Source organism: Kogia breviceps, chromosome 1 (assembly GCF_026419965.1).
Source record: "Kogia breviceps isolate mKogBre1 chromosome 1, mKogBre1 haplotype 1, whole genome shotgun sequence".
Lineage (NCBI taxonomy): Eukaryota > Metazoa > Chordata > Mammalia > Artiodactyla > Physeteridae > Kogia > Kogia breviceps.
In genome coordinates, this window is record NC_081310.1 from 158562646 (window position 1) to 158589138 (window position 26493).

General features: G+C 39.4%; 2 protein-coding genes across 3 annotated transcripts in view; one reads left to right on the forward strand and one right to left on the reverse strand.

Annotated features, from left to right (window-relative positions):
* Positions 1-1306: 1306 nt before the first annotated feature.
* On the reverse strand, positions 1307-24025 carry PRPF38A (pre-mRNA processing factor 38A). Of its 2 annotated transcripts, XR_010835585.1 has the most exons (11): positions 23680-24025; positions 18704-18863; positions 17027-17148; positions 15326-15411; positions 8174-8284; positions 5481-5593; positions 4594-4620; positions 4387-4484; positions 3908-3956; positions 2589-3110; positions 1307-2352 (listed from the first exon to the last, which is right to left on the reverse strand). XR_010835585.1 is itself a non-coding variant. In XM_059038114.2 (10 exons), the coding sequence occupies exons 1-10, from the start codon at positions 23807-23809 to the stop codon at positions 3068-3070; spliced, it is 939 nt and encodes a 312-aa protein (XP_058894097.1). In that variant the 5' UTR covers positions 23810-24025; the 3' UTR covers positions 2346-3067. The 2 variants fall into 2 exon arrangements, 1 of the variants encoding a protein (XP_058894097.1); XM_059038114.2 differs by having other exon boundaries at positions 2346-3110.
* ORC1 (origin recognition complex subunit 1) overlaps positions 23875-26493 on the forward strand; it is a 35222-nt gene continuing 32603 nt past the window's right edge. The window contains exons 1-2 of the mRNA XM_059038001.2: positions 23875-24019; positions 24153-24288. The gene's annotated coding sequence lies outside the window, so the exon portion shown is untranslated. The remainder of the gene's footprint in view (positions 24020-24152; positions 24289-26493) is intronic.

Consider the following 26493-nt stretch of genomic DNA (forward strand, 5'->3'; position numbering starts at 1 on the left):
TTTTTCTTCTATTTGAATTTTTAAAGTTTGATTTGCTCAATTCTCTTTATCAGCAATGTCAGTTATACACATGCAGGATTTCTTTTCATGTCTATTCTTGATTATCTCTATACCTTTTAATTATTTTCCATTTTTCCCCCCTCCAGCCTATTTTCTCTATGCCTTGTCTATTTTGTACTTTGGGTTTTCTAATAAGACTTTCAGTTTCCCAATTTTCAAATCTTTGTTTCTTAAATTCTGCCATGCTTAATTTCCATCTCTTATCTTTTAATCTCTTTGAACTTGTATTCTTCCATTTTAAAAAAGATTATTTTATCTTTTTTGTCTGTGGAAACTTGTTACTTTAACTTTTGGCTGGGAGTGGCCAGCATCTGTGATCATTCTTTCCTGATTAATTTAAACTTAGGTCAGTCTACCAAAAATAATGGAAAGGGGCTAGAGGAATGAACTTTAAATTGGGTTGTTATATTGGAAGCCTCTCACCAAATCCATTATTTCCTTTGCCCTTGAGAACACATATCTCTTCATTCCTTAGTATTATGAGGTCATTGTGCCCTATGGGAAAGCTTTTAAAGTAGTATAATTCACATTGTGGGAAGTGTAATCAATTTAGTGGTTTGCACCCGGTAGTAAAACTGATACTGCATAAGAAATATCAGAATGTATTTTGCACAGGGAATACGAATTTTTTCCTGAAATTCGTTTTAGTGCAGAATATGTATGCGTTCAGAGGTAAGATGTAAAATGTGTCTCTTAACATAGGCTAGTCAAAAGTTGTAAAGCTATATAGTTCCAAGGCCTCACTCATCCAGTAGGCTAGCACATAGTTGACAGAAATGGTCCTTCAGCAGTCTACTAAATTCATCTCTACAATTCTGTAATTTATCAAAATGACCTCTAGAGAGAGGTTTGACATGTCCTACTCTTTAAGTATGCTTTAAGTTTATAGTTTATGCTTGGGGAGGTTTATTTCTGGTATTAAAAATTATTGGGGTTTTGGGGTGGGTTTCTAAATTTTTATAGTTTAAAAATAAAGTATACTTTTAACATTCTATTTTAACAGTATACTGGATGATGACTTGGTTGGTCCAAAGGTCATTCAGCCAGCGTACATTTTTTTCCATTTAGAACACTTTGATAAAGAAATAACTGCTAGGACTCTATAGCAGACACAAATAGAGGTGCTTATATTTAATTTTTAAAGGCAGTCCTATATATAGTTGTATGATGAACCAATAGCTCTTATGGACAACATTAGCTCAGATATTATCATGAGAGCAATCAGTGAAGAACATGAAATCTCAAATATGATCCCAAAATGCTTTAATATTGATGCAAAAGTCCGTAAGTTCAACAGCAAGCAATAGGATGTTTATCCTGTGACCAGATATGACTTCCCAAGAAACTGGATCCTGTGAGGCAGTTGGTCTTCACAATTCTTGCCAAGGACAGAGCTGCAGGAAATCATTTGATCATTTTTTCCTTTTTAAAGGAGGAAAGGTAAGAACAGGTAGACAGAACTCTTCTAGCAAAGACCCCAACACCCTCGATTATCAATACCCGTGGACACTATTCAGTCCATATTTTACTTCTGTGTCCTTAGCTTCTAAACCCACTCTATTTCCTCTACCTTTCTGAATGATTCATTTCAGTTTTCAATCGGTGTTTGCACTTCTTCCTCAACAGTGTTGGTGTTGCCTGTGATTCTATTACTGGCTTTTCTTACATACACACATCTCCCTGGGCACTGCATTCACTTCTACACCTTCCACAATTACCAAAACATTGTCAATTCAGGGTTGGATCACTATGCTCTTATTTACGATGTCTGGGCTTTATCTAGATATACCTTAGCTGTCTCAAATTAAACTTCAAGTTAAACTGAATGCCTCATTTTCACTACTACCACAACTCTCACTACCTACCCCTCTAAAACCTGGTCTCTTCCTGCTGTGTTTTCTGGTTATGTGACTGGTGCTATTGTCCAGCAACTCAGGTTAAAACCCTGAGTGGCATTAGATACTTTTCTCTCCATCAAATTTTTTCAACCTAGTTGCCCTACTACTACTGCCTAGATTTGATAATTTCAATGCCCATAGTATAAAGGCACTGAGCACCTTAATCTGGAATTCAAGGCTGTGGGGAAGAAGAAACAACACTGTGGAAGAATGCTATATAAAAAGTGTTAAGTTTTACTGTTTGTTGAACATTCAGTGCAACTGTTAAATGATCCAGAAGAAGCCTTACAACTGAATTCATTCTTTTCTTTTAAAGCTGCTGCCAACCAGTCAGTTTTCATGTTTATTACCACTTGCTGCTGCTAGAAATAAGACTTGCAGCTAATATATTTTACTGACTTGGTTTTTTATTTTTTTATTTTTTTTATTTATTTTTTTTTGCGGTACGCGGGCCTCTCACTATTGTGGCCTCTCCCATTGCGGAGCGCAGGCTCCAGACGAGCAGGCTCAGCGGCCATGGCTCACGGGCCCAGCCGCTCCGCGGCATGTGGGATTTTCCCAGACCGGTGCACGAACCCGTGTCCCCTGCATCGGCAGGCGGATTCTCAACCACTGCACCACCAGGGAAGCCCATGACTTGGTTTTTTAATGGTACAGCAAGCAGCAGCACAAATCTCAGGATTCTCAGAACAGTTCTAATCACAGTGTAAACCAAAACTAAACCACAGAAAACCAGGAAATGGGTGTGTCAAATTTAATAACAAGAGGGTCACCAGGTGGCCACATCCTCCCCTTGTTTCATACCTTCTGTTCCAATCCATTCTACACTCATAAATTTGAGTATAAACAAGGTTGGTTGTACAAAGGTCAAAAGCAGCCCTTAGGAAGCATTATCTCTCAAAAATGCAGATTATGATTCAAAACAAGATACAAAACTCAGCACCTCTTTCATTTAAAAAAGAAAAAGTGAAAAAACTTTTGGTTAAAAAAAAAAAATCCAGAATATTTTCATAGCTGCCTGGGGAGTAGATCTTCATTCTTCCACATAGACAGATGCCTTTATCTCCACAGAAGGCCACGTGACGTGGACTAAAACCAAACTGAGTCCATTACTCATTCCCTCTCCGGCTCTTCTTGTGGCTTTTCTTAGATCTGAAATGGCAACACATAAAAATCATTAAATTTAACAGCTGTTTGGGAACCTGGGGGCAAGGACTTTTGAGGAAGACTGAGATAGGTTAACACTGATGGGGACAGAGATGATACCCAACATTCATAAATATACTTGGTTTTTTTTTTTTTTTTTTTGCGGTACGCGGGCCTCTCACTGTTGTGGCCCCTCCTGTTGCGGAGCACAGGCTCCGGACTCGCAGGCTCAGCGGCCATGGCTCACGGGCCCAGCTGCTCTGTGGCATGTGGGATCTTCCCGTACCGGGGCACGAATCCGTGTCCCCTGCATCAGCAGGAGGATTCTCAACCACTGCGCCACCTTGGAAGCCCATACTTGGTGTTTTTATGTTTAAGAGTAACACCGAGATAGGCATTATTCTCCAAAATTTACCATGGAGGAAATGATCTCTGAGAGACTGAATGCACCTAACAGTGTACAGCATATAGAAGTTTCTAATAAAAGTTTATCAAATGAAAGTGACTTGTCCAATGTCACTCAACTGTTAAGTGTTAAAAGTTGGGACTGAACCCCAGGTCTCCTGAGATTGAAGCTCATGCCTTTATCGAAAGCTGCAGTCCTACAAAGGAAAAACAAAACACAGTATATATAATTCTAGTAATTTTCAGGCCAACAGCCCAACTTTGTCCTGTAATTAAGGAGAATTCCTGAGTATCTCCATCAAGACAAGAAAATTTCAGGTCCACCTTAGTTGTAAATGGGACTTTAATTTCTGAATAAAGAGTGATATTCTTAAGTTAAAATAGAGGTTAATCCATACCTTTCAGGAGACTTTGAGTGGCTCCTGTGTCTGTGACTACGGTGATGACCTGGGGAAGAAAAGGCTATTGAGTGAGATTCTATCCTCCTATTCCTCCACTGTCATTTCTCCCAATTCCTTCATTGGCTTAATATTTTTTGGCCTATGATAGGGACACTGTTGGTAGCAGAGAACTGAACTCACTTCATATGTATTCACAAGGCTTTATGGCTAAATTTCAAAAATATCATATTGGGTATTTACCACTAATCTGTTAAGTCTTACTCCTATAATTTCAGATGAAAAAACTGAAGCTCATCCTCCTATCAACCAAGCTGGTAAGTGACAGTTAAGATGTGAACTCTAATTTTCAAATTTTATATCCACTTCCTTTTTTTCCTAGACAATAATAAAGTAAGGTACTACTGTACTGCAGGAGGCTAATTGCGCCTATTACATTTCTTTAAGACAACCAATAGCAAAAGGCCCAAATGCTATACCTGGGGACTTGGAGCGGGATCTATGCCGTCTATCTCGGGACCTGCTGCGATGACGTCTTGGACTCTTGCTCCGATGCCTTTCTCGGCGAGGGGAGGGGCTGTGGAAATGACTGGTCAGACTCCCATATCTGTCTGACAGTATAAACACAACAACAACATCCCCCTCCCCAAATCCCTATCCTTTATCACAAGTCACTAAAGGCCTACCTCCTTCTTTTGGGAGACCGACTCCGCCTATATGGAAAGAAAAAAGAGAAAAAACCTTATTAGGTGCACTGGATATCGTAAATTGCAAAAACTACCCCATTCTTCACCCAACTCTATTATCCATGTCCTTTATCATGTAACTTTATTTTTTTTTTTATTTTATTTATTTATTTATTTTTTTCGGAATGCGGGCCTCTCACTGTTGTGGCCTCTCCCGTTGCGGAGCACAGGCTCCGGACGCGCAGGCCCAGCGGCCATGGCTCACGGGCTTAGTTGCTCCGCGGCATGTGGGATCTTCCCGGACCAGGGCACGAACCCGTGTCTCCTGCATCGGCAGGCGGATTCTCAACCACTGCGCCACCAGGGAAGCCCTATCATGTAACTTTAATACCCTCTGACTCCAAGTCTGGGATTGGCCACGTGACTTGCTTTGGCCAATGGGATACTTGTACATGTGATGCAAGCAGATACTGGAAAGATACTTGCATGGTTGGGCTTGTTTGCTCTTGTATTCTGCCACTGCATTGGGAACAGGCCTAACCTAGCCTAGAATGTAACACACACAGAGAAGAGATGAGCTGCTCCAGTCATCCTAGCTAAGGCTGTCCTATACTAGCCAAAAGACAACTGATTGCACCAGATGAGGGACCATAGCTTATACTCAAAAAACCTCCTATCTAAGCCCAGCTTAAACCACTAACCACAGACCTGTGAACTAAATAAATGTCTGCCACTGAGGTTTTGTGAGTGGTTGTTTTGTAGCAACTAATACATTGACAAGCAGACATTCTCCATAGGCTAGCATTTTTCCTTCCATGAAGTCCAAATTTCTTTAAGCTACAGTGCTTAAAGTCTCCCTGGAAGAGGCCAATGGCTAGGGCCTTAACCTTCTGGGAGACCGACTCCTACTCCTCCGATAGCGTAGTGTGGGAGAGCGCCGGGGCTTGTCCAAGTCTCGGTAGCTTCTCCGGCGGTGATCAGGTGACGGCACTCTTTCCAACTGGAAAAGAGATAGAATGGGTCAGTGACGAGCACAGGCTTATAGATAGCCATCTAGGAACACAGTTAACACTCTCCTCCCCACCCCGTCCCAAATTCTGCCTCCAAGTGACTTTAAAACTAATTTGAATACATGGATAACCCTAAGGACAAAAAGCAAATAAAAATTTTAAAAAAATGTTTCTAATAATCCCATTATTCTAGTGCTGGTACCATTATTCTGGGACTATGTAAGATTAGTGAGAGGTAAGTAAGTATGCTTATCTTCTTAAGAAGATGGGATTTCCAATGTGAAAGAAAAGATATGCAGATGTAAGATCGATAAGATTAAGTACAAACTCATAGTGTACTTGAAGCTTAAAAAAATTTTTCCCCCAGCTTTGTTAACTGTAAAGTCCTAGAAACACACCTGTAGCAATGAGCCCAGACTGTGGTCTCTAAATATCATATCCCAATTAATGTAACCAAGGGCTTCTTGGAAAACTGGCTAATTCTAGGTCCAGGCTAGAAGGTAACAAGGCAGGACTAGAACATATATCAGAAAGCAGGGGCTGAGACTACTAATGATTGTATCAAAAAGTCTCATAAGTCAAGTTGAGGGGCCCCCACTGGCCAAAGATGGGACAATTTGAGCATCAACAAGGACAATAATGGTCCAAAACACACCAAATATGCTTAAATCCATGAACTCACAATGTTACCAAGGGCAAAAGAGCTTTCCTCCTTGGGAGGATACTATCAAATCAACTCATTATTTAAAAAACTGATAAAGGGAAATAAATAATTTATCTTACCTTTCTTATATAAACTGTACCTATGAAAAACTAAATGTTGATTTGGGAGGTTTCTCTTTATAGCAGTGTTACAGGTAACAAATGATGAAGAAATAATTAGAATATCACCATTTTACAGCCCCTAATGGATCTAGGCAAAGATCATCAGTGGCTCCTAATATTACAAAAAGACAGACAGCCAGACTTTGCTCATCCTGGGGGCAGTACACACTATTACCTATGAAGTAGTGTTGCTCCACTCCAAAGGGGATTAAAAACCCCAAATCCAATTAAAGCCTCTAGACTCAAGAACTAGTTTACAGAAAATACAAGGGACAAATGAACAAATTAAGTGATACCACAGGGACACAATCACAAAAATACAGATTGTGAGAATTTGTACAGAATGTTATGACCTGATACGTTTAAAATCTGCAAGAGGAAAAATTAGCAATGGATGGAACTGACAGACTACAAGATGAACCAGTTACAATTTATGGACCTTGTTTGAATACTAGTTCAGACTATTAAAAATCTAGGATAGCTGGGTGGAAATGTGAACACTGAATATTTAATGAGATTAAGGCATCATTGTTCATTTGGGGGATGATGATGGTATATGGTTTTGCTTAAAAAAGGGGCCCTTGTCTTTTCTGAAATATGAAATATATGATGGCTATGATCTGCTTCAAGGTAACTGGTGGGGGACAATTGGGTAGAGATGTGGAGGAAACAAAACAGCTGAGTTGATCATTGTTGAAGCTAGGTGATGGGTAGATGGAGGCATTCTCTCCACTTTGGTATGTGATTAAATTTTCCATTTAAAAAAAAAAAGAATGCCTACTTTTGGTCCTCTCACCACAGAAGAGCACCTCAGCCTTGCCTGGCTTTCAATTCATCAATGATTGTGCTTCCTTTAGCACTTAACTTAAATGGAGCCTACTAGCTCAGAGCTACACTTCCATCTACACTGTCTCTGTATCCATAGGCCAGAATTTTTTATATTTTCCCCAGCCTTTTTCTATACATATTCTTATAATTTTAATCACAAATGTTTTAGATCCTTTTTTTTTTTTTTAAACTTACCACAAGCATTTCCACATCATCATATACTTGTTTTTCTTTCGGCCACACCACATGTTATGCCAGATCTTAGTTCCCTGACCAGGGATTGAACCCGCACCCCCTGCAGTGGATGCATGGAGTCTTAAGCACTGGACTGCCAGGGAAGTCCCTATCATATACTTCTCATAATACTTTTAATGGCAGCCTAATAGCCTGTTGAATTGATATAATAGTTTACTTGACTGCTCCCTGACAGCTTGCTTGTTTTCAACTTTTCAGCATTTTAACAAGTAGTGAAAGAACATGACCATGCAGTATGCGGTTTTTTTCCCCTAAACTGGGCTTACTCCTTAGTATGCATTCAATTATGAACAGTATTGTTTTTGTCCCAAGTATTTATTTTAATAGCTACCACTTATTAGGCAATTATGTCCCAAAGCTAATGGCTTTATGTGTATCATTTCATTTAATGCTCACAACAGTCCTAAAGTAAAGGTATCATAATCCTTGCTTTATAGAAGAGAAAATGGTGATTATGTAATTTGCACAAGATTATACCGCTAGTAAACAGCAAAGCTGAGATATGGATCAAGGTCTGTTTAACTCTAAATCCTATATTCTTAATGACTACGTATTATATTTTTTGGTTGAAGAGTTAAAAAGTAAAGTTTGAAAACAAAAAAGACCATTCCCATTCCCTGTAACTTTCCCTCCTCCAACCCTTAAGCTCCCAGGTGTCTGACCTTCTCATCCTCTTCTTCCTCCTCTTCGCTGGACTCCACGTCATCCATGTCCTCTTCTAGAGCGCTAACCCGAGGCTCCAATTGCTCAGCTTCCTCTAGCACATAGCGTTTCTACAGAGAACACAGTGAGAGATGGGGGGTGGGGGGCTTGCTATCTCCTCTATGTCCTGAAGCTGCAACACTGGGCTTCTGGGAGTGACAGAAAACCTATGGTGCAGCAGGTGAGGCAATTTCATTTCAAAGACATCCTAGACAGTTCAAGATTTTCCTAAGGAGTTTAGCATACCTGGAATCTATATATTTTTTTAAGTTCCCCTGTAAAGAGATAAATACAAAGTGGAAGAGAGCATCACTTTTCTATTGCCTCCATTCCCTGTGATCTTATATTCTAAGGTCACTAGAATATCAATCAGTATAGGTATATCCTTGAATAAAAAATATGGGCTTCACACACAAGGGCCAATAGTTTGAAACTGTGTTAGCTGGTAGTTCTGCCAGGAGAGGTTCAGACCAGAATCTAACCCAAGAGATCCACTGAGACTCAACCCAGTTTGGGGGTTTGGGTCCTGCTCTGAAGTAGCACCAACTCTCGACTAGACCCAGGATTTAGGGGAGCTGTCTACAGTCATGCATTTTGAACAAGGCTCAGGATACATTTCTTCTAAGATGTGGCTTAGCAGTCCTTACTGAGTGACTAAGGACCTGAAAGGCAAAGGTGAGTTTAAAACTGACAAATGGACTGGCTAGGTCATAAAACCCCTTACCATTTTTTGTGTCAAGGATATAAAGAGCATTGAATAGCCCTAAAATAAATAGTAACATTTGTTCTCTATTTTGCTCTCACTCGTCACTAACATAATTCTATAAAGATTAGGAGAAATGAGACAAAGATGCCATTTAGTGAAGTCAATCCCTTGAAAAAGGGCTCCTTGGAAAGGATCACCACAGTCTGGGATCTAGGACTGCATCAGACAGGGTGTCTAGAATCCCTAATATTCACCAGACTTGGAAGTGACTGAAGTCAATGTATTAACTTACAGTATTTGTGTTTGACAAAATTAGAATTCATTCCAGAGCAACTCCTTGCCAGTGTCAGGGCACATGAGAAGCTAAATTGATGCCCTATGAGTTGCTTAACAGGAATAGAAATCAAAGCAGAAGGTGGTCTTAAGGGTCATTTCATCCAGGACATAGGCCCACACCAGAACACACCTCTTGGTGATATAACAGATATCAGTCATATTTCAATTTCTCTCTCCTCAGTGAGGGTTGCTTTGTGGTCTTTCCTTCTAGCCTCCAGGCAGACTACCTCATTTGCATCAATATGCTTGCTTAGAGATGACTGAGCTTCGGAACCCTTAGTTACAACTGACTGCACTTCAGAGTACTCCATTTCTTCCAGTATTTCTAAAAATAACAGTAGCAGCTAAGGATAATAAATGTGAGAATTGGGCCCTGAAATCAGGTTTTCAGATTTGAAATGTCATTCTTTTCACTACACAGTCTACAGTAGCCAACATGGAAAAGGAGAAATAATTTTCAGAATTATTTTCTAGGATTTTCTGTAACTGAGTCACTGTGGAGGAAGAGCGGTTCATTGCATTTAAGTGTGAGCATTCATCTACCAACTACCTTTATCCATCTGGTTTGCTGCCTCGAGCAAATTTACTTCACCCATTTATTATGTATCTAATCCATTCTATTCTCGACTTTGAAGTTTTTCAGATCCCTTTGATCTGTTTTTTATTGAGGTGAAATTCACATAATGTACAATTAACAATTTTAAAGTATAAAATTCAATGCTATTCCATCACCACCTCTCACTAGCTTAAAAACTTTCTCATCACACCAGAAAAACACCCCATACCTATTAAGTAATCACTCCTCATTCCCCCTTCCCTGAATCCCCTGGTAACCCTGAATCTGCTTTGTCTCTATGTATTTGCCTAGTCTGAATACACCGTATAAAGAGAATCATATACTATGTGACCTTTGATCTTTAAATTATTCCTTTTAGTTTATATCTAGCAAGGAAATGAGCACCTCAAAGCAGGTGGGATGCAGCAAATTGCTTCAGAATTACTGAGCTGCAGTAGGATCAAAAAAGAGATCTGAAGTTCTGGATCCTCCCAGTTTGGGTTTCTGTGGTTGCTTAAAACGTTAAGAATTTGCTCCCATCCCCTATCTTTAAAAAAAAAAAAAAAATCTGTTTATTTATTTTTGGCTGTGTTGGGTCTTCGTTTCTGTGGCGGTGAACGGGGGCCACTCTTCATCGCGGTGCTCGGGCCTCTCACTGTCGCGGCCTCTCCCTTTGCGGAGCACAGGCTCCAGACGTGCAGGCTCAGTAGTTGTGGCTCACGGGCTTAGTTGCTCCGCGGCATGTGGGCTCTTCCCAGGCCAGAGCTCGAACCTGTGTCCCCTGCATTGGCAGGCAGATTCCCAACCACTGCGCCACCAGGGAAGCCCGATCCCCCATCTTAAACACTGTTTCTGCGACCCTTTCATTAATGCTGCTGATTCTTACATAGACATCAGAATAAGAGAATAGTAGAACACGAAGAGCAAAAGACCCTTACTCTACAGGTATTCCAATGACTTTTTCAATACATTTTATAGTTTCATTGAGGTATAATCGATACACAATAAACTGTACATTTTTAAAGTATACAATTTGATGAGTGTTGAGTTGTACTGTATACAACTGTAAGCAACTACATCAATATAATGGATATATCCACCACACCCAACAGTTTACTTGTGCTCCTTTGTGATTTCTCATTCCCTTTCCTCCCCACACCCTTACCCTGCACCTAGGCAACCACTGTTCCTTTTTGTCACTATAGTTTACAGTTACATACAGTTTTTTGTCTTTTTTCACTCAGCACAATTACTATGTGATTGATCCACGCTGTTGTGTATCTATAGTTCATTTTTGCTGCTGAGTAGTACCAATGTATGGACACATCACAATTTGTATCCATTCACTTGATGGACATTTGGGCTGTTTCCAGTTTCTGGCCATTACAAATAAAACTGTTACGATTATCTGTGGTTATGTCTTTGTGTGGACATGTGCTTTCATTTCTTGAGTAAATACCTAGAAGTGGAATAGCTGGACTGTATGGTTAACTTAAGAAACCGGCAAACTTTTCCAAAGAGGTTGTACCATTTTATATTGTCACCAATAGGATATGGAGACTTCCAGTTCCTCCACATCCTTGCCAACACCTGATAGGGTCAGTCTGATTTTACACATTCTACTAGGTATGTAGTGTATATTACTGTGCCTTTAATTTGCATTTCCATAATGATTAACGGTATGGAACAACTTTTTATGTGCTATTGGCCAACTATATATTTTCTTTGGTAAAATGTCTGTTAGAATCTTTTGTTCATTTGTCCACTGAGTTGTTATTCAGTTCAAGAGCCCTTTACATAGTATAGATTCACGAACTTTGGTGGATATATGTTGCACAAATATATTCTTCCAGTCTGTGGCCTGCCTTTTTAGCTTTGTAATAGTATCTTTTGAAAGGCAAGTTTTTAATTTTTATAAAGGCCAATTTATTAATTTTTATAAATAATTATGGTTTTATGTCTTATTATAGGAATTTGTCAAACCCAAGGTCACTAAGATTTTCACCTATGTTTTTCTTCTTTATGTTATACTCTTAGCTTTTATGAGACTATTATCCCCTTCAAGTTTATGAGCTAAGGGTAGAGATTCATTGGTTTGCATATGGCTATTCAACTGTTTTAGCACCATTTGTGGAAAAGATTATCCTTTCTTAATTGTATTGCCCTAACATCTCTGTAGAAAACCAACTGACCATATATATGTACACTTATTTCTGGTCCCTTTACTTTGTTCCATTTATCTAGTTGTCTAGCTTTATGCCAACACAACACTGTCTTGGAATCAAGTAGTGTTTGTCCTCCTAATTTGTTCTTTTTCAAAGTTGTTTTGGATATTCTAGGTCCTCTGCATATTCATATAAATTTGAGAATCAGTTTGTTGAGTTATATCAAATTTTATTTGGATTTTGATTGGAACTGAATCGAATCTACAGATTAATTTGGGAGAATTGACAACAATTCTAAGTCATGGTATAAAACATACCATGGATATGATATATCTCCATTTACTTAAGTCTTCTTTAATTTCCATCAGTAATGCAATGCTTTATAGTTTTAAGTCTTACACATCTTTTAACAAAATTATCCTTAATTATTTTAAATTTTTTTATGCTGTTGTAAATGGTATCTTTTTAGCAAAATTTCAAATTCCAGTTGTTTATAGCTAGTGTATAGAAATACAACCAATTTTTGTACATTGACCTTGTACCCTGCAATTCTGCATAAACAGATAAATGGGTAAACAAATTGTGGTATACCCATACAATGGAATACTATTCAGCAACAAATGAAATAAAAAACTATTGAAACGTGCAACAACATGGATAAATTTCAACTCTCCACTACAGACCATTCCCTTTCTCTTTAGACTACCTACTATATCTGTTTTCTCTTTGTATTTTACAATATTATTTTAAAAATCATATGCTGTAAGACTCATTCTTAAAAGATGCTTCACAGACAATCATTTCTCACTAGGAAAGGGAGGTAAGACAATAAAGATGATATTTAAGGTGGGTCAGTCTCCCATTCCTGACCTTCCTTTCATCTGTTTTATATCCTAGATTTTTTTTGTGTGTGTGTGGTCCGCAGGCCTCTCACCCTGCGGCCCCTCCCATTGCAGAGCACAGGCTCTGGATGCGCAGGCCCAGCGGCCATGGCTCACAGGCCCAGCCGCTCCGCATCATGTGGGATCTTCCTGGACCGGGGCACGAACCCGTGTCCCCTGCATCGGCAGGCGGACTCTCAACCACTGCGCCGCCAGGGAAGCCCTATATCCTAGATTTTTATATGAAGATCAATTTGAAAATAAAGTTGCTCACAAAGCTTAAAAACCTACTGTACTACAATCTTCTTAATATAACATTTTAAAGAACAAAATTTTCTTGTGTTACTCACTTTTAAAGCCCTACCCTTCAATCACTTTTTCTGTTTTCTTCTCACTCCCAATCTCCTATCTTTCTCATAGACATGAAGACTGTTAATTAGGAGGACCATAAGAAAAAAGCAAACAACCCTATTTAAAAAAATGGGCAGAAGAATTAAATAGATATTTTTCCAAAGGGGACATGCAGATGGCCAACAGGCACATGAAAAGATGTTCAACATCACTAATCATCAGGGAAATGCAAATCAAAAAAACCACAATGAGGGCTTCCCTGATGGCACAGTGGTTGAGAGTCCGCCTGCCGATGCAGGGGACATGGGTTCGTGCCCTGGTCTGGGAAGATCCCACATGCCACGGAGCGGCTGGACCTGTGAGCCATGGCCACTGTGCCTGCGCATCCGGAGCCTGTGCTCCGCAACGGGAGAGGCCACGGTGGTGAGAGGCCCGCGTACCACAAAAAACAAAAACAAAAACAAAACCACAATGAGATATCACCTCACACTTATCAGAATGGCTATCATCACAAAAAATGCAAATAACAAATGTTGGCGAGGATGTGGAGAAAAGGGAACCCTCATATATCTGTGGGAATGTAAATTGGTGCGGCCACTATGGAAAACATTATGGAGGTTTCTCAAAAAAAAAAATAAAAACAGAACTACCATATGACTCAGCAATTCCACTCCTGGGTAAATACCCAAAAAAACCCCAAAACCACTAATTTGAAAAGATACATGCACACCAATGTTCACAGACGTATTATTTACAATTGCCAAGACATGGAAGCAACTTAAGTGTCCATCAACATGAATGGGTAAAGAAGATGTGGTACATATATACAATGGAATAGTACTAAGCCATTAAAAAGAACAAAATAATGCCACTTGCAGCAACATGGATGGACCTAGAGATTGTCATACTGAGTGAAGTCAGAGAAAGACAAATATATGATATCACTTATATGTGGAATCTTAAAAAAATGGTAAAAATGAACTGATGTACAAAACAGAAATAGTCACAGATGCAGAAAACAAACTTATGGTTAGCAGATGGGGAAGAGGGGGGAGAGATAAATTGGGAGATTGGGATTGACATATAAACACTATTATATATAAAATAGATAAATAAGGACCTACTGTATAGCACAGGGAACTCTAGTCAATACTCTGTAATGACCTATATGGGAAAAGAATAAAAGAGTAGACATATGTATAACTGATTCACTTTACTTTATACCCGAAACTAATACAACCTTGTAAATCAACTATACTCCAATAAAAATTTTAAAAAAACCTAAAGTATATTATCATAATTAACACTAATTTTTTATAAAGAAATATAATAATATATGTATATTTGGAACAAAAAAATGTAGTATATGTATACAATGGAATACTACTCAGCCATAAAAAAGAATGAAATTTTGCCATTTGCAGCAACATGGATGGACTTGGGGGATATTATTTTAAAATTATTTATTTATTTAAAAAATTTTATTTCATAATAAAGTATAGTACAGTACAGTGTACAGTAAAATGATTCAGCTGTACAGTAAAGTGGTTCAGTTATACATATGCTTATATCTATTCTTTTTCAAATTCTTTTCCCATTTAGGTTATTACAGAGTATTGAGCACAGTTCCCTGTGCTATACAGTACTGGAGGATATTATTCTAAGTGAAATAAATCAGACAGAGAAAGACAAATACTGTATGATATCACTTATATGTAGAATCTAAAAAAATACAACAAACTAGTCAATGTAACAAAGAAGCAGACTCACAGATATAGAGAACAAACTATTGGTTACCAGAGGGGAGAGGGAAGGGGGGAGGGAATTAAGAGGAACAAACTATTAGGTATATAATAAACTCTACGGATATACTGTACAATGCAGGGAATATAGCCAATATTTTATAATAACTATAAATGGAGTAGAACCCTTAAAAATTGTAAATCACTATACTATATACCTATAATTTACATAATATTGTACATCAACTATACTTCAATTTAAAAAAAAGAAGATTCTGAGCTCCATGGTGTTTTACCATGTATGCGTGTAAAGAGATCTTTACACACATTTTATTGTGTACTTTGTATTGTGTGTGTATGACCTTTATCTCTTACCTGTAGCCGGGGCAGAATGATATCACAGACTCTCTCACTGTGCAGTAGTTCATCAATGAATTCATCCACATGCATCAGTTCAAACTCTGAAAGAAAAATAATAAGCTCAAGAACTTGGAAATAAATTTAAGTAGCCAAAAACTAAAAGAAGTGTAAGACTCCTTATGTAAGATATCTAACAGGGTACTTGGTATAGAAAGTGTGAATTCTCTGCAGCTTCCCTTTGCCTGAACATTCACTAATAAAGCTATTGCAGTGTGGCAGTTACACTGAAGGGACTACTGTCAAACCTGGGCTCAAACTACAGCCTTTCATATTCTTGTCATCACCACCTATCTTCATTCATCCAACTCCCTTTTATTGAGGCCATTTATGTGCCATGCCTCTTCTAGGAGCTGGGGATAAAGGGATGAATGAAGCTGTCCCAATTAGCAGGAGAGACAAACACAAAAACAAGCACAAACAGTCCTGAATTGTAATGGGGTAATGTTCATGAATAAAACTTATAACTCAAGTGCAATTTCTCATGTGAACCCACTAAGTTCCTGAGTACAGAATATGTATCTTTTCCCCTGCATGGGTCAGCAAACTTTTTAAAAATTGATGTATAATTGACTTACAACATTATATTAGTTCCAGGTGTACAACATAGTGATTTGCTATTTTTAAGAATCATGTATCTTATATGGTAAGTGGAGCAATAGCTTTTTAGAATTTCTATGGTAAACATTACCTTAGTTCAGTGGTTCTTGGTTCTTAGTTCAGTGGTGTTGCCCCCTGCAACTATGGGGTGCTCTAGTGGGTAGAAGCCAGGGATGCTGCTAAACATCCTATTATAATGCACTGGACAGCTCCCCACAACGAAGAAATATCTGGCCCAAATTGTCACTAGGTTTAAAAACCCTATCTTAGTTTAACATAATATAGTCATAACTACGTAATTTCATGATGGCCATGACCATGTCCATCATGTTCACCATATTATTTTCAGTACATAGCATAGTACCTGCCATAACATTGACACCTAATATGTATTTATTCAATGAATGAATACGTTAATAAAAGTTTAAAGAATAATACCAAATTCTTAACTTCTACTCCTTAGTGTAATATGTAGAGGGTAAAGGCAAATGCTACTAATCTTTTGTTATGATACTAAGTGAGAAAAGTTTTGACTGCATTCCCTGAATCCCATTTTACCACAAAATGTGTCTCTTTGTAAAAGGTATGGAGCTGCCCCTCCTAGATACACTTATTATTTTTCAGTGCGATTCCTACATAAGTATGAGTACAGTCTATATACTGCAGGGTGAAGTATCATACAAGAGAGGCCAGTAGAAAGAACTGTGAAGGTGTCATGTATGGAAAACTAGCCTTGTCTGGGAGGTCTGGAGAAGGATTTTACAGTGAAGGTCATTCAGGAGCTAGATCTTTATGGGATGGAGCACATGATGCAAAGCAAGGATTAACATGAGATGCAGTTGGAAAGACAGGCAGACGGGCAGAGTGGGTAAGGTCGAAAGGAAGCTAGTAGTCTAATGGAGTACTACTCCCCATGAGAGAGGAGGACCTGACTGAAGACAGTAACAATCTGGATTAAGAGCAACATTCACAATGTATGTGACAATGTGACACTAGAGATACTGGTGAAATAAAAAGTGGCTCAGGGATGAAGGTCTAGACACCTGGCACCATACTCACCTCCATTTCGGTTCTGGCTCTTGATTTTTCTGTAGTCGTTGTATAGAGGCTCCAAGTACTTGTAGCAATCAATTGCAGTGCCTGTCAACCTCATGTAAAGTGCTCCCAACATGCGGACATACCTGACAGATAGATGACAGTGAAACAACAGGCCACCCTAGAAAGTTCCTGAGTTTTACAACTGGCTTTTCTCATGACAGTAGTGGATAAACAAGTTCTTTCTTCTCTTTGGCAGATGAGAAAGCTAAATTTTTAGAAGCATCATGGGACAGTAGAAAGATAGCTAAAATATGGAGACCTGTGTTCAAGTTCTCATTCGACCACTTACTGGCTGTGGTTACTTAGGATATGCTGCTCAACTTTCAGGGTCTATTATATCATCTGTAAAACTAAGATACAACCTATTTACTTCTTGGGATTATTTTAAGAATCAAATGAGAAACTAAATTTAACAACCGAAAGTATAAGATTTATTTACTAACAATACAACCAATTTACATAGACATGAATACATAGATTGTTGCTAGGAAGCAGAATGCTGGTTATGGAAAAAAGTCAAAGTCATCTGGGTTCAAATTCTGATTCCATTATTTACTAATTCTGTAACACCTGGCAATTTACTTGCTTTCTCAATCCTTATAAATTGTAGCTGATAGCCCCTAATTTGATGGTTTGGTGTATTAAGTAAAAACATGTATGTAGGGTGCTAAGCATAGCATATAGCACACAGTAAGTGCCTAATAAAAGTTAGCTGTTTTCTAGCCATTAATGTTTGTAAGATTCTTTTCTTTTCCCTTTCTCCTATATCCCAACTATCCACTCAAATCTCCACTTGGATAAAGGTAGGCATTTGAAACTCAACAGTTTCTGTATATGACAAACAAAATAGAGTGGCAAAGGATATGGACTCTGAAACTAGCTTTGCCACTTACCAGCATTTGCCCTTTGGGAAATCAATCTCTCTGTGCCTCAGTTTCCTCCCCTATATAATAGGGATAATAATTTTACAGGGTTTTTGTGAAGTTTAAATTATTAAATTTTTTAGAATAGAGGGTGGCACATAATAATCTATTATTATGTCTGTCTCCTATACTTGTCTGTGAGCTCCTTGAAAATGGATAATAAAATAATAAGAGCAGCTTATATTTTTGGGCCGTATCCCTGCAACAGGCACTGTATTGGGAGATTTACTGTTCTGTCTTCCTTAATCCTCACATCTATCCTGAGTTGGTATTACTGTTTCATTTTATAGGTAAATAAAGTAAAATTTAGAAAATTAAGTAACTTCTCCAAGGTCACAGTTAATAAGTAACAGGGTCTGGACATGAACCTACATTTATCACCAAAGTTTCCCTCTTCTTTACCATACTATGTTGTTTTCTTCATCCTTAAGCATTCAGTGCTACCAACATATTAGGCACTCACTTCTGCTTAATATATGCTCAGTGAGTTTGTGAAATACTGTTTTTGAGGGAAAAGCCATCAAGACTGAGACAGTGAAGGAGAAGGTCAATACAATCAAAACAGACAAAACACAAACTCAAGAGGCTCAAGAGCAAAATCCTAGAGTGGAACTCTGTGGAAATGAGATACACTGTTTTCACTCCTCTTAACTAAAGCCAAATTCTAGACCATGAAACTGAAGTTTTCATATTAGCTAATAAACATTTCACTCACTTGAAATCTTCATTTTTGATAAACTCTACAATGATATCCTTCTCCGGTTGAATCTGAAGCATCTTCAAGGTCAAACACAGAAAGGGAGTTGGCTTTATGTTGCCACCATAGACACCACCCACAAATCTTAACTCCATGGCTTTATCGACTACAAGTTCAGCTAAAAAACAAAAACAGAGTGGCATCTCAGACACATCAGGACTAAGCTTTTCCAGGTTTGAAGTGGAGAGAAGTTAAAGCTAGTTCAACGTTTGGTGCTCCTGAATTAACAGTTTAATATTAGGAGAACAAGAGTGTAATAATAATAACTAATAATAATAATAGCAGCAGCCAATATATACTGAAAGATTATTATATAACAAGTACTCTGCTAAGCATTTCATATTATCTCATTTAATCTTCACAACAAGCCATGGAGGTAAGTTCTAGCACTGCCCTTGTTTTCAGCTAGGAAAATAAGGGCTAAGAAAGATTAAGTGATTTGCTCAAGGTCCAAAGCCAGAAAGTGGCAGGGCCTGGGTTTTAATCCAAGCAGCCTAACTTCAGAGTCCGTGCTTGGCATCATGTTAGGAGAAAAAAATGCCATATTAAGAGTTAGAAGAAACAAAACAATAACAACAAACAACTCCTCAATAGCTACACAACCTTGAGCGAACTTCATCTAGACAATGGGGATAATAACCTTCCAATACTGTTGTCAAAATCAAACACTAGGGAAATACAGATCAATGGAACAGAGATAAACCCTTGCACCTATGGTCAACTAATCTATGACAAAAGGAGGCAAAAATATACAATGGAGAAAAGACGACTATAAGTGGTGCAGGGAAACTGGACAGCTACACGTAAAAGAATGAAATTACAACACTCCCTAACACCATACACAAAAATAAACTCAAAATGGATTAAAGACCTAAGTGTAAGACTGGACACTATAAAACTCTTAGAGGAAAACAGAGGAAGAACACTCTGACATAAATCACAACAAGATCTTTTTGGACCCACCTCCTAGAGTAATGGAAATAAAAACAAAAATAAACAAATGGGACCTAATGAAACTTAAAAGCTTTTGCACAGCAAAGGAAACTATACACAAGATGAAAAGACCACCCTCAGAATGGGAGAAAATATTTGCAAGCAAATCAACTGACAAAGGATTAATCTCCAAAATACATCAACAGCTCATGCAGCTCAATATTAAAAAAACAAACAATCCAATCAAAAACTGGGCAGAAGACCTAAATAGACATTTCTCCAAAGAAGACATAAAAATGGGCAAGAAGCACATGAAAAGATGCTCAACATCACTAATTATTAGAGAAATGCAAATCACAACTACAATGAGGTATTACCTCACACCGATTAGAATGGGCATCATCAGAAAATCGACAAACAAATGCTGAAGAGGGTGTGGAGAAAAGGGAACCCTCTTGCACTGTTGGTGGGAATGTAAATTGATACAGCCACTATGGAGAACAGTATGGAGGTTCCTTAAAAAACTAAAAATAGAACTACTATATGACCCAGCCATCCCACTACTGGGCATATATCCGGAGAAAACCATAATTCAAAAAGACACATGCATCCCAATGTTCACAACAGCACTATTTACAATAGCCAGGTCATGGAAGCAACCTAAATGCCCATCAACAAACAAATGGATAAAGAAGATGTGGCACCTATATACAATGGAGTATTACTCAGCCATAAAAAGGAACAAAATTGGGTCATTTGTAGAGACATGGATGGACCCATAGACTGTCATACAGACTGAAGTAAGTCAGAAAGAGAAAAATAAGTATCATATATTAACACATGTATGTGGAATATAGAAAAATGGTACAGATGAACTGATATGCAAGGCAGAAATAGAGACACAGATGTAGAGAACAAATGTATGGACACGAAGGGGGGAAAGCGGCGGGGTTGGGGTGGGGTGGGCGTGGTGGTGTGATGAATTGGGAGATTGGGATTGACATACATACACTAATATGTATAAAATAGATAACTAATAAGAACCTGCTGTATAAAAAAGTAAATAAAATTTTTTAAAAAAATCAAACACTAGGGACTTACCTGGTGGTCCAGTGGTTAAGACTCCGCACTCCCAATGCAGGGGGCCCGGGATCGGTCCCTGGTCAGGGAACTAGATACCACATGCCACAACTAAAGTTCCCACATGCCACAACTAAGACCTGGCTCAGCCAAATAAATAAACTAATTAAAAAAAAAAAATCAAACACTAGCTGTGTGAACTAGGGCAAGTCATTTCACCTCTCTTTGAGCCTGTCAGTTCAAATTTGAATAATAAAGGTACAAAGTTAAGGGCTATAGTAAGAATCAAATGAGATAACACAAACAAATGCTAATACCTACCTGACACATAGATAATAAATAAATAAATAAATGTTAGGTACTATTAATGGGAAATCACTTTATAAATCAGACTTCTCCAAGTTCTCTTAGGATAAATTCTATATTAATTCATTCCATATTACAGTTGGCAATTTATAGTTAGGTGCCAAGTACCAGAGATACAGGTAGAGGGATAAAGAAGAGGGACACAATGACTACTCTTATGGAGTTTACAGTCAGGCAAGGCAGAAAGCATTAAAAAAAATATTGAAAGTGTGATCAGTAGTTGAAAGAAGATGCAGAATGCAATGAAAATATACGACAAGGGAACGTAACCTAGTGTTGGGGGGAAAAAGGGTCATGAGTTCACTTTTGGACATATGGAGTTGGCATGCCTTGGAATCAGAGACTTAGATCTCAGGGAGATATTTGGGCTGCAGAGATAAATTTAAAGGCATCTATATATATGAGGTAACCATGGTACAGAGATCATCCAAGAAGAAAACTATGGAATGAGAAAAAGTCCCCAAAGTAAACCTTACATGACTCCAAAATTTAATGGTGACTCAGAGAAACAATATGACGTGTCCATGGACACACAGCTAGGGTGGTGGCAGAGCAGTAACAGCACAGCAGTAGTTAATAATGGTAACAGCACCACCACCACCACTGATTACTGAGTGCTTTTTATTAACATATAGCTGTAATTATACCAAACACTTTTTTCGTCTTGTTTATGTTTTCCTTTGCTGTGCAAAAGCTTTTAAGTTTCATTAGGTACCATTTATTTTTGTTTTTACTTCCATTTTCACACATCCTGCTGTGATTTATGTCATAGAGTGTTCTGCCTATGTTTTCCTCTAAGAGTTTTATAGTGTTTGGCCTTACACTTAGGTCTTTAATCCATTTTGAGTTTATTTTTGTGTATGGTGTTAGGGAGTGTTCTAATTTCATTCTTTTACATGTAGCTGTCCAGTTTTCCCAGCACCACTTACTGAAGAGGAAGTCTTTTCTCCATTGTATATTCTTGCCTCCTTTATCAAAAATAAGGTGACTGGGCTTCCCTGGTGGCACAGTGGTTGAGAATCTGCCTGTCAATGCAGGGACATGGGTTCGGGCCCTGGTCTGGGAAGATCCCACATGCCACAGAACAGCTAAGCCCGTGAGCCACAACTACTGAGCCTGTGCGTCTGGAGCTTGTGCTCCACAACAAGAGACGCCGGGACAGTGAGAGGCCCGCACACTGCGATGAAGAGTGGCCCCCCGCTCGCCGCAACTAGAGAAAGCCCTCACGCAGAAACAAAGACCCAACACAGCCAAAAATAAAATAAAGAAAAATTTTTAAAAATAAAATAAAAATAAAAAAATAAGGTGACCATATGTGCATGGGTTTATCACTGGGCTTTCTATCCTGTTCCATTGATCTATATTTCTGTTTTTGTGCCAGTACCATACTGTCTTGATTACTGTAGCTTTGTAGTATAGTCTGAAGTAGGGAGCCTGATTCCTCCAGCTCCACTTTTCTTTCTCAAGATTGCTTTGGCTATTCGGGGTCTTTTGTGTTTCCAGATAAATTGTGAAATTTTTTGTTCTAGTTCTGTGAAAAATGCCATTGGTAGTTTGATAGGGATTGCACTGAATCTGTACATTGCTTTGGGTAGTATAGTCATTTTCACAATGTTGATTCTTCCAATCCAAGAACATGGTATATCTCTCCATCTGTTGGTATCATCTTTAATTTCTTTAATCAGTGTCTTATAGTATTCTGCATACAGGTCTTTTGTCTCCCTAGGTAAGTTTATTCCTAGGTATTTTATTCTTTTTGTTGCAATAGTAAATGGGAGTGTTTCCTTAATTTCTCTTTCAGATTTTTCATCATTAGTGTATAGGAATGCAAGAGATTTCTGTGCATTAATTTTGTATCCTGCTACTTTAGCAAATTCATTGATTTTCTGGTAGCATCTTTAGGATTCTCTATGTATAGTATCATGTCATCTGCAAACAGTGACAGCTTTACTTCTTCTTTTCCGATTTGGATTCCTTTTATTATACCAAACACTTTTTAAACATTTCATTTAATCCTTAGAACAACCCTTTGACCTTTGAGTTCGGTATTACTATGCTCGTTTTACAGTAAAGAAAGCCATGGTTCGCTGGGGTAACACAGCTCCAAAAGAGGAGCCAGTATTCAACAAAGATCAAAGACTACCTGGAAGATTTATCTGAAGAGCATATATTTATATTAGGACTGGGATGTGGAAATACTGCAAATGGTCCAGATTTGAGTATAGGAATTTCATGAATTGGTTTCAGGCATACTGACATTCCTTTAACACCTTCAGGGTCCCTGTGCTTAACACTGTTTGGAACCCAGCAAGTTATCATTAAACATGGAATGACTCAAAGAACCGCAACGTGAATGAGGTCCTATCAGATCCCTCTGTTTTCCCAAAGCCCAACACAAGACTAGGCACAGAGTAGGCGCTCAGATTTTTCTTAATGTCTGTCAACGATTCCCCTCTAGCTTCACCCCCAGGGGCCAGTCCTACCGGACTGGTCTGGAGAACTGGGCCACAAGACGACCGGGGTTGGGGCGGGGGGATCGGCGCGCTCTTGCTCACCTGTAAGGCCAAAGCACTCCTCTTTCCAGTATTTGGACTCATAAATGCGCGTCCGAATGATCTTCTCCACCAGATACTGAGGGTTGGTGCCGTGGATGCTGTGCGCATCTTTCACAGTACGGTTCGCCATTTTAGACCGCCTTCCGTTCTATTTCCGTCGGGTCCTTTAGGACGTCACATCCAGGTTAAAAAACCGGAGTGGAATGGAGAAGGATGGAGGAAGTCTCACTAAATAGCTTGGGCGACCATCTTGAACCCGGAAATGTTTTAGAGTCGGGCACTTTTTTGCGCGAACGGCGTAGCATACCGAATCAATGATGGCCTCTGCGCGTTGACGAATGTACGTTCTGCGTCCCCTCCTTAGATGGGCGGGGCGGAAGGGCTGGCTGCAGACGGAAAGTGGAGACACCCTAGGGGCGGGGCTACGGCCTTGGCGGGAAATTTCTTTTTCTCCACCTTCTTTCCATTCCTAGGGAGGCCCTCGCTTCGGCTCCCGTACGCGGCTGGTAGCTGTAAGAGGAGTGTTCCTGGGCGGGTAGATTTGCTCCTGAAGCGGGGACGGTGGGAAGCGGAAGGCTTGCGCCCAGCTCCAACAAACTGCGGCGCCCGGTGAGTGTGGAGTCCCACGGGCTGGAGAGGGATCTGAGCCGCGGGACTGAGGAATTGGTTCTCTGTGGACTCGTTCAGCCATTATCCATTCAGCAGATATGCACTAAGCTCCTATTAAGTGCCAGGCAGTTCTAACCCCGTTAGGAACGTTTTACTTGCCACATTGCGATTTCTAACAGCTTTTCTCCCGGGGACTGCGACCTTGTAGCGGTGAAACCGAAAGCCAACAACAGAAAAGCGTGAACACTCCTGTCCTCAGCGCTCTGAGACTCTGAGTAATGATGTGAACCATGTGAACCTTCTATCTGCATGGCCCTTGTGAAGCAGTCGCATCTTTTCCTCATTTCAGCGTAGCGTATGTAGGAAGCACCACAGGGAAGGCGGAGCAGCAGAAGTTATTACCCGATTTTACGGATGTAGCAGTTGCTCCCAGAGGGAAAGAGACTTGTCTAAGTCCCTTTTTGTGACTAAGCGGCCTGAGCTCCTACCCAGGCCTTTTTTTCCCCAGAAGAGCTGCTCTTAACTGCTGGGCTCTCATCCACCTTTCTTCCAGGAGGACAGTGTAATGGCACATCTTTTACTTTCTCTAGTCTAACCCCGTGATAGAAGGGCCTTCTATTTTGACAGTTGGAAAAAGCACTGGACTTAGAGGCATGAGATGCGAGATTCTTGTCTTGGACTATCTGCCAAATTGCAATGATCAGATATGGCAGTTTTCGATTTTAGTTATCTATAAAAGTGGTACCCTCTTCCCTGCTGTACTGGGTGGTTGTGAGTGCCATTGGAGGTTTCTGGTGTGAGATCATGTTTATCAAGTCCCTCTGCAACAGTTTTTAATGTAACAAATGGCAATATATGGACTTTAGAAGGTTTATGAATTCCCTGAAATTAAATGCAAAATTTTGTGTGAATTGTATGTGTTTCATAACATTCATCAAATTATTTTTAAAAAAATCACTGTCCCTTACACATAAATGCAAGGGACTGGGGAAGTGAATTGACCATTTTGCATTTTCTCACTTAATCCTCAGTAATTCTAGAATAGTGCCTGGCACAGAATGGATGATTAATAAATAAATATTGGTTGAATAAAAGAAAGTTTCTGTCCGTTTGGGTTTTCCGTAGTATCTTATGGAAGTTCCCGAACGAACTTTTCCACCAATCCAATATCCCCATTTTCTGGGTAAGAAAATCGAGGCCCATTTGACCTTTCAGTCAGTGGCTGGGAAGCCTGGCTTATTGTAATAAGCATACCAGAAGCAAGCTGTCTTAGACATGTATTAACATTATCTACTTTCACACAAGGTGTTCTAAGGTAAGTGCTTAAGAGCACAGTCATTGGAATCCAGCTGCTCAGGGTTTGAATTAAGCGTGTGCTATCCTGTATAACACTGGGACAACTTACCATCTTGAAGTGCTAATAGCATCTACCTTTTATTCAGCAAATATTTATTACTGAGTGCCTACCTTGCACTTAGTATGGACTAGCCTTGTTCTAGGATTATTGTGAGGATTAAATGAGATAAACGTATCAAGAGTTTTGGTTCTACCTCTGTCTTATTGGATCAATAAATATCTGCTATCATTTTTTTTTTTTTTTTGCGGTACGCGGGCCTCACTGTTGTGGCCTCTCCCTTCGCGAAGCACAGGCTCTGCACGTGTAGGCCCAGCGGCCATGGCTCACTGGCCCAGCCGCTCCGTGGCATGTGGGATCTTCCCGTACCGGGGCACGAACCTGCATCCCCTGCATCGGCAGGCGGACTTGCAGCCACTGCGCCACCAGGGAAGCCCATGCTATCATTATTTCTACTGTATCTCCCTTATCTGTTTTCCTTGGATGTGGCTCCTGGACTGGGTAGTGTGCATGTTCCAGATTTCTGGTATCTGCAACATTAAGAGCCTGTAGTGGGTATCTCCTAGAAGCCAAAGCCTTTGCTAGGCCAAGTCTGGCCTGCCTTTCCACTCCATTCATCACCGCTCTTGGGGAACCTCTTTGCTTATGGTGAATGAGATGCAGTGCTGGGTCGAGGGTAGGAAAGTGGGTAACAGTGCAAAGAGGCCTGATATATACTATGATTTCCTTATGCTGCCTCTTCAGAAGGACTCCTGATTAATTTTTTGAACTTTTCATGGAAAAACAACCTGCATATAGAAAATGCACAAGTCATATACAGCTCAATGAGTTTTCTTAAAGAGAACATACCT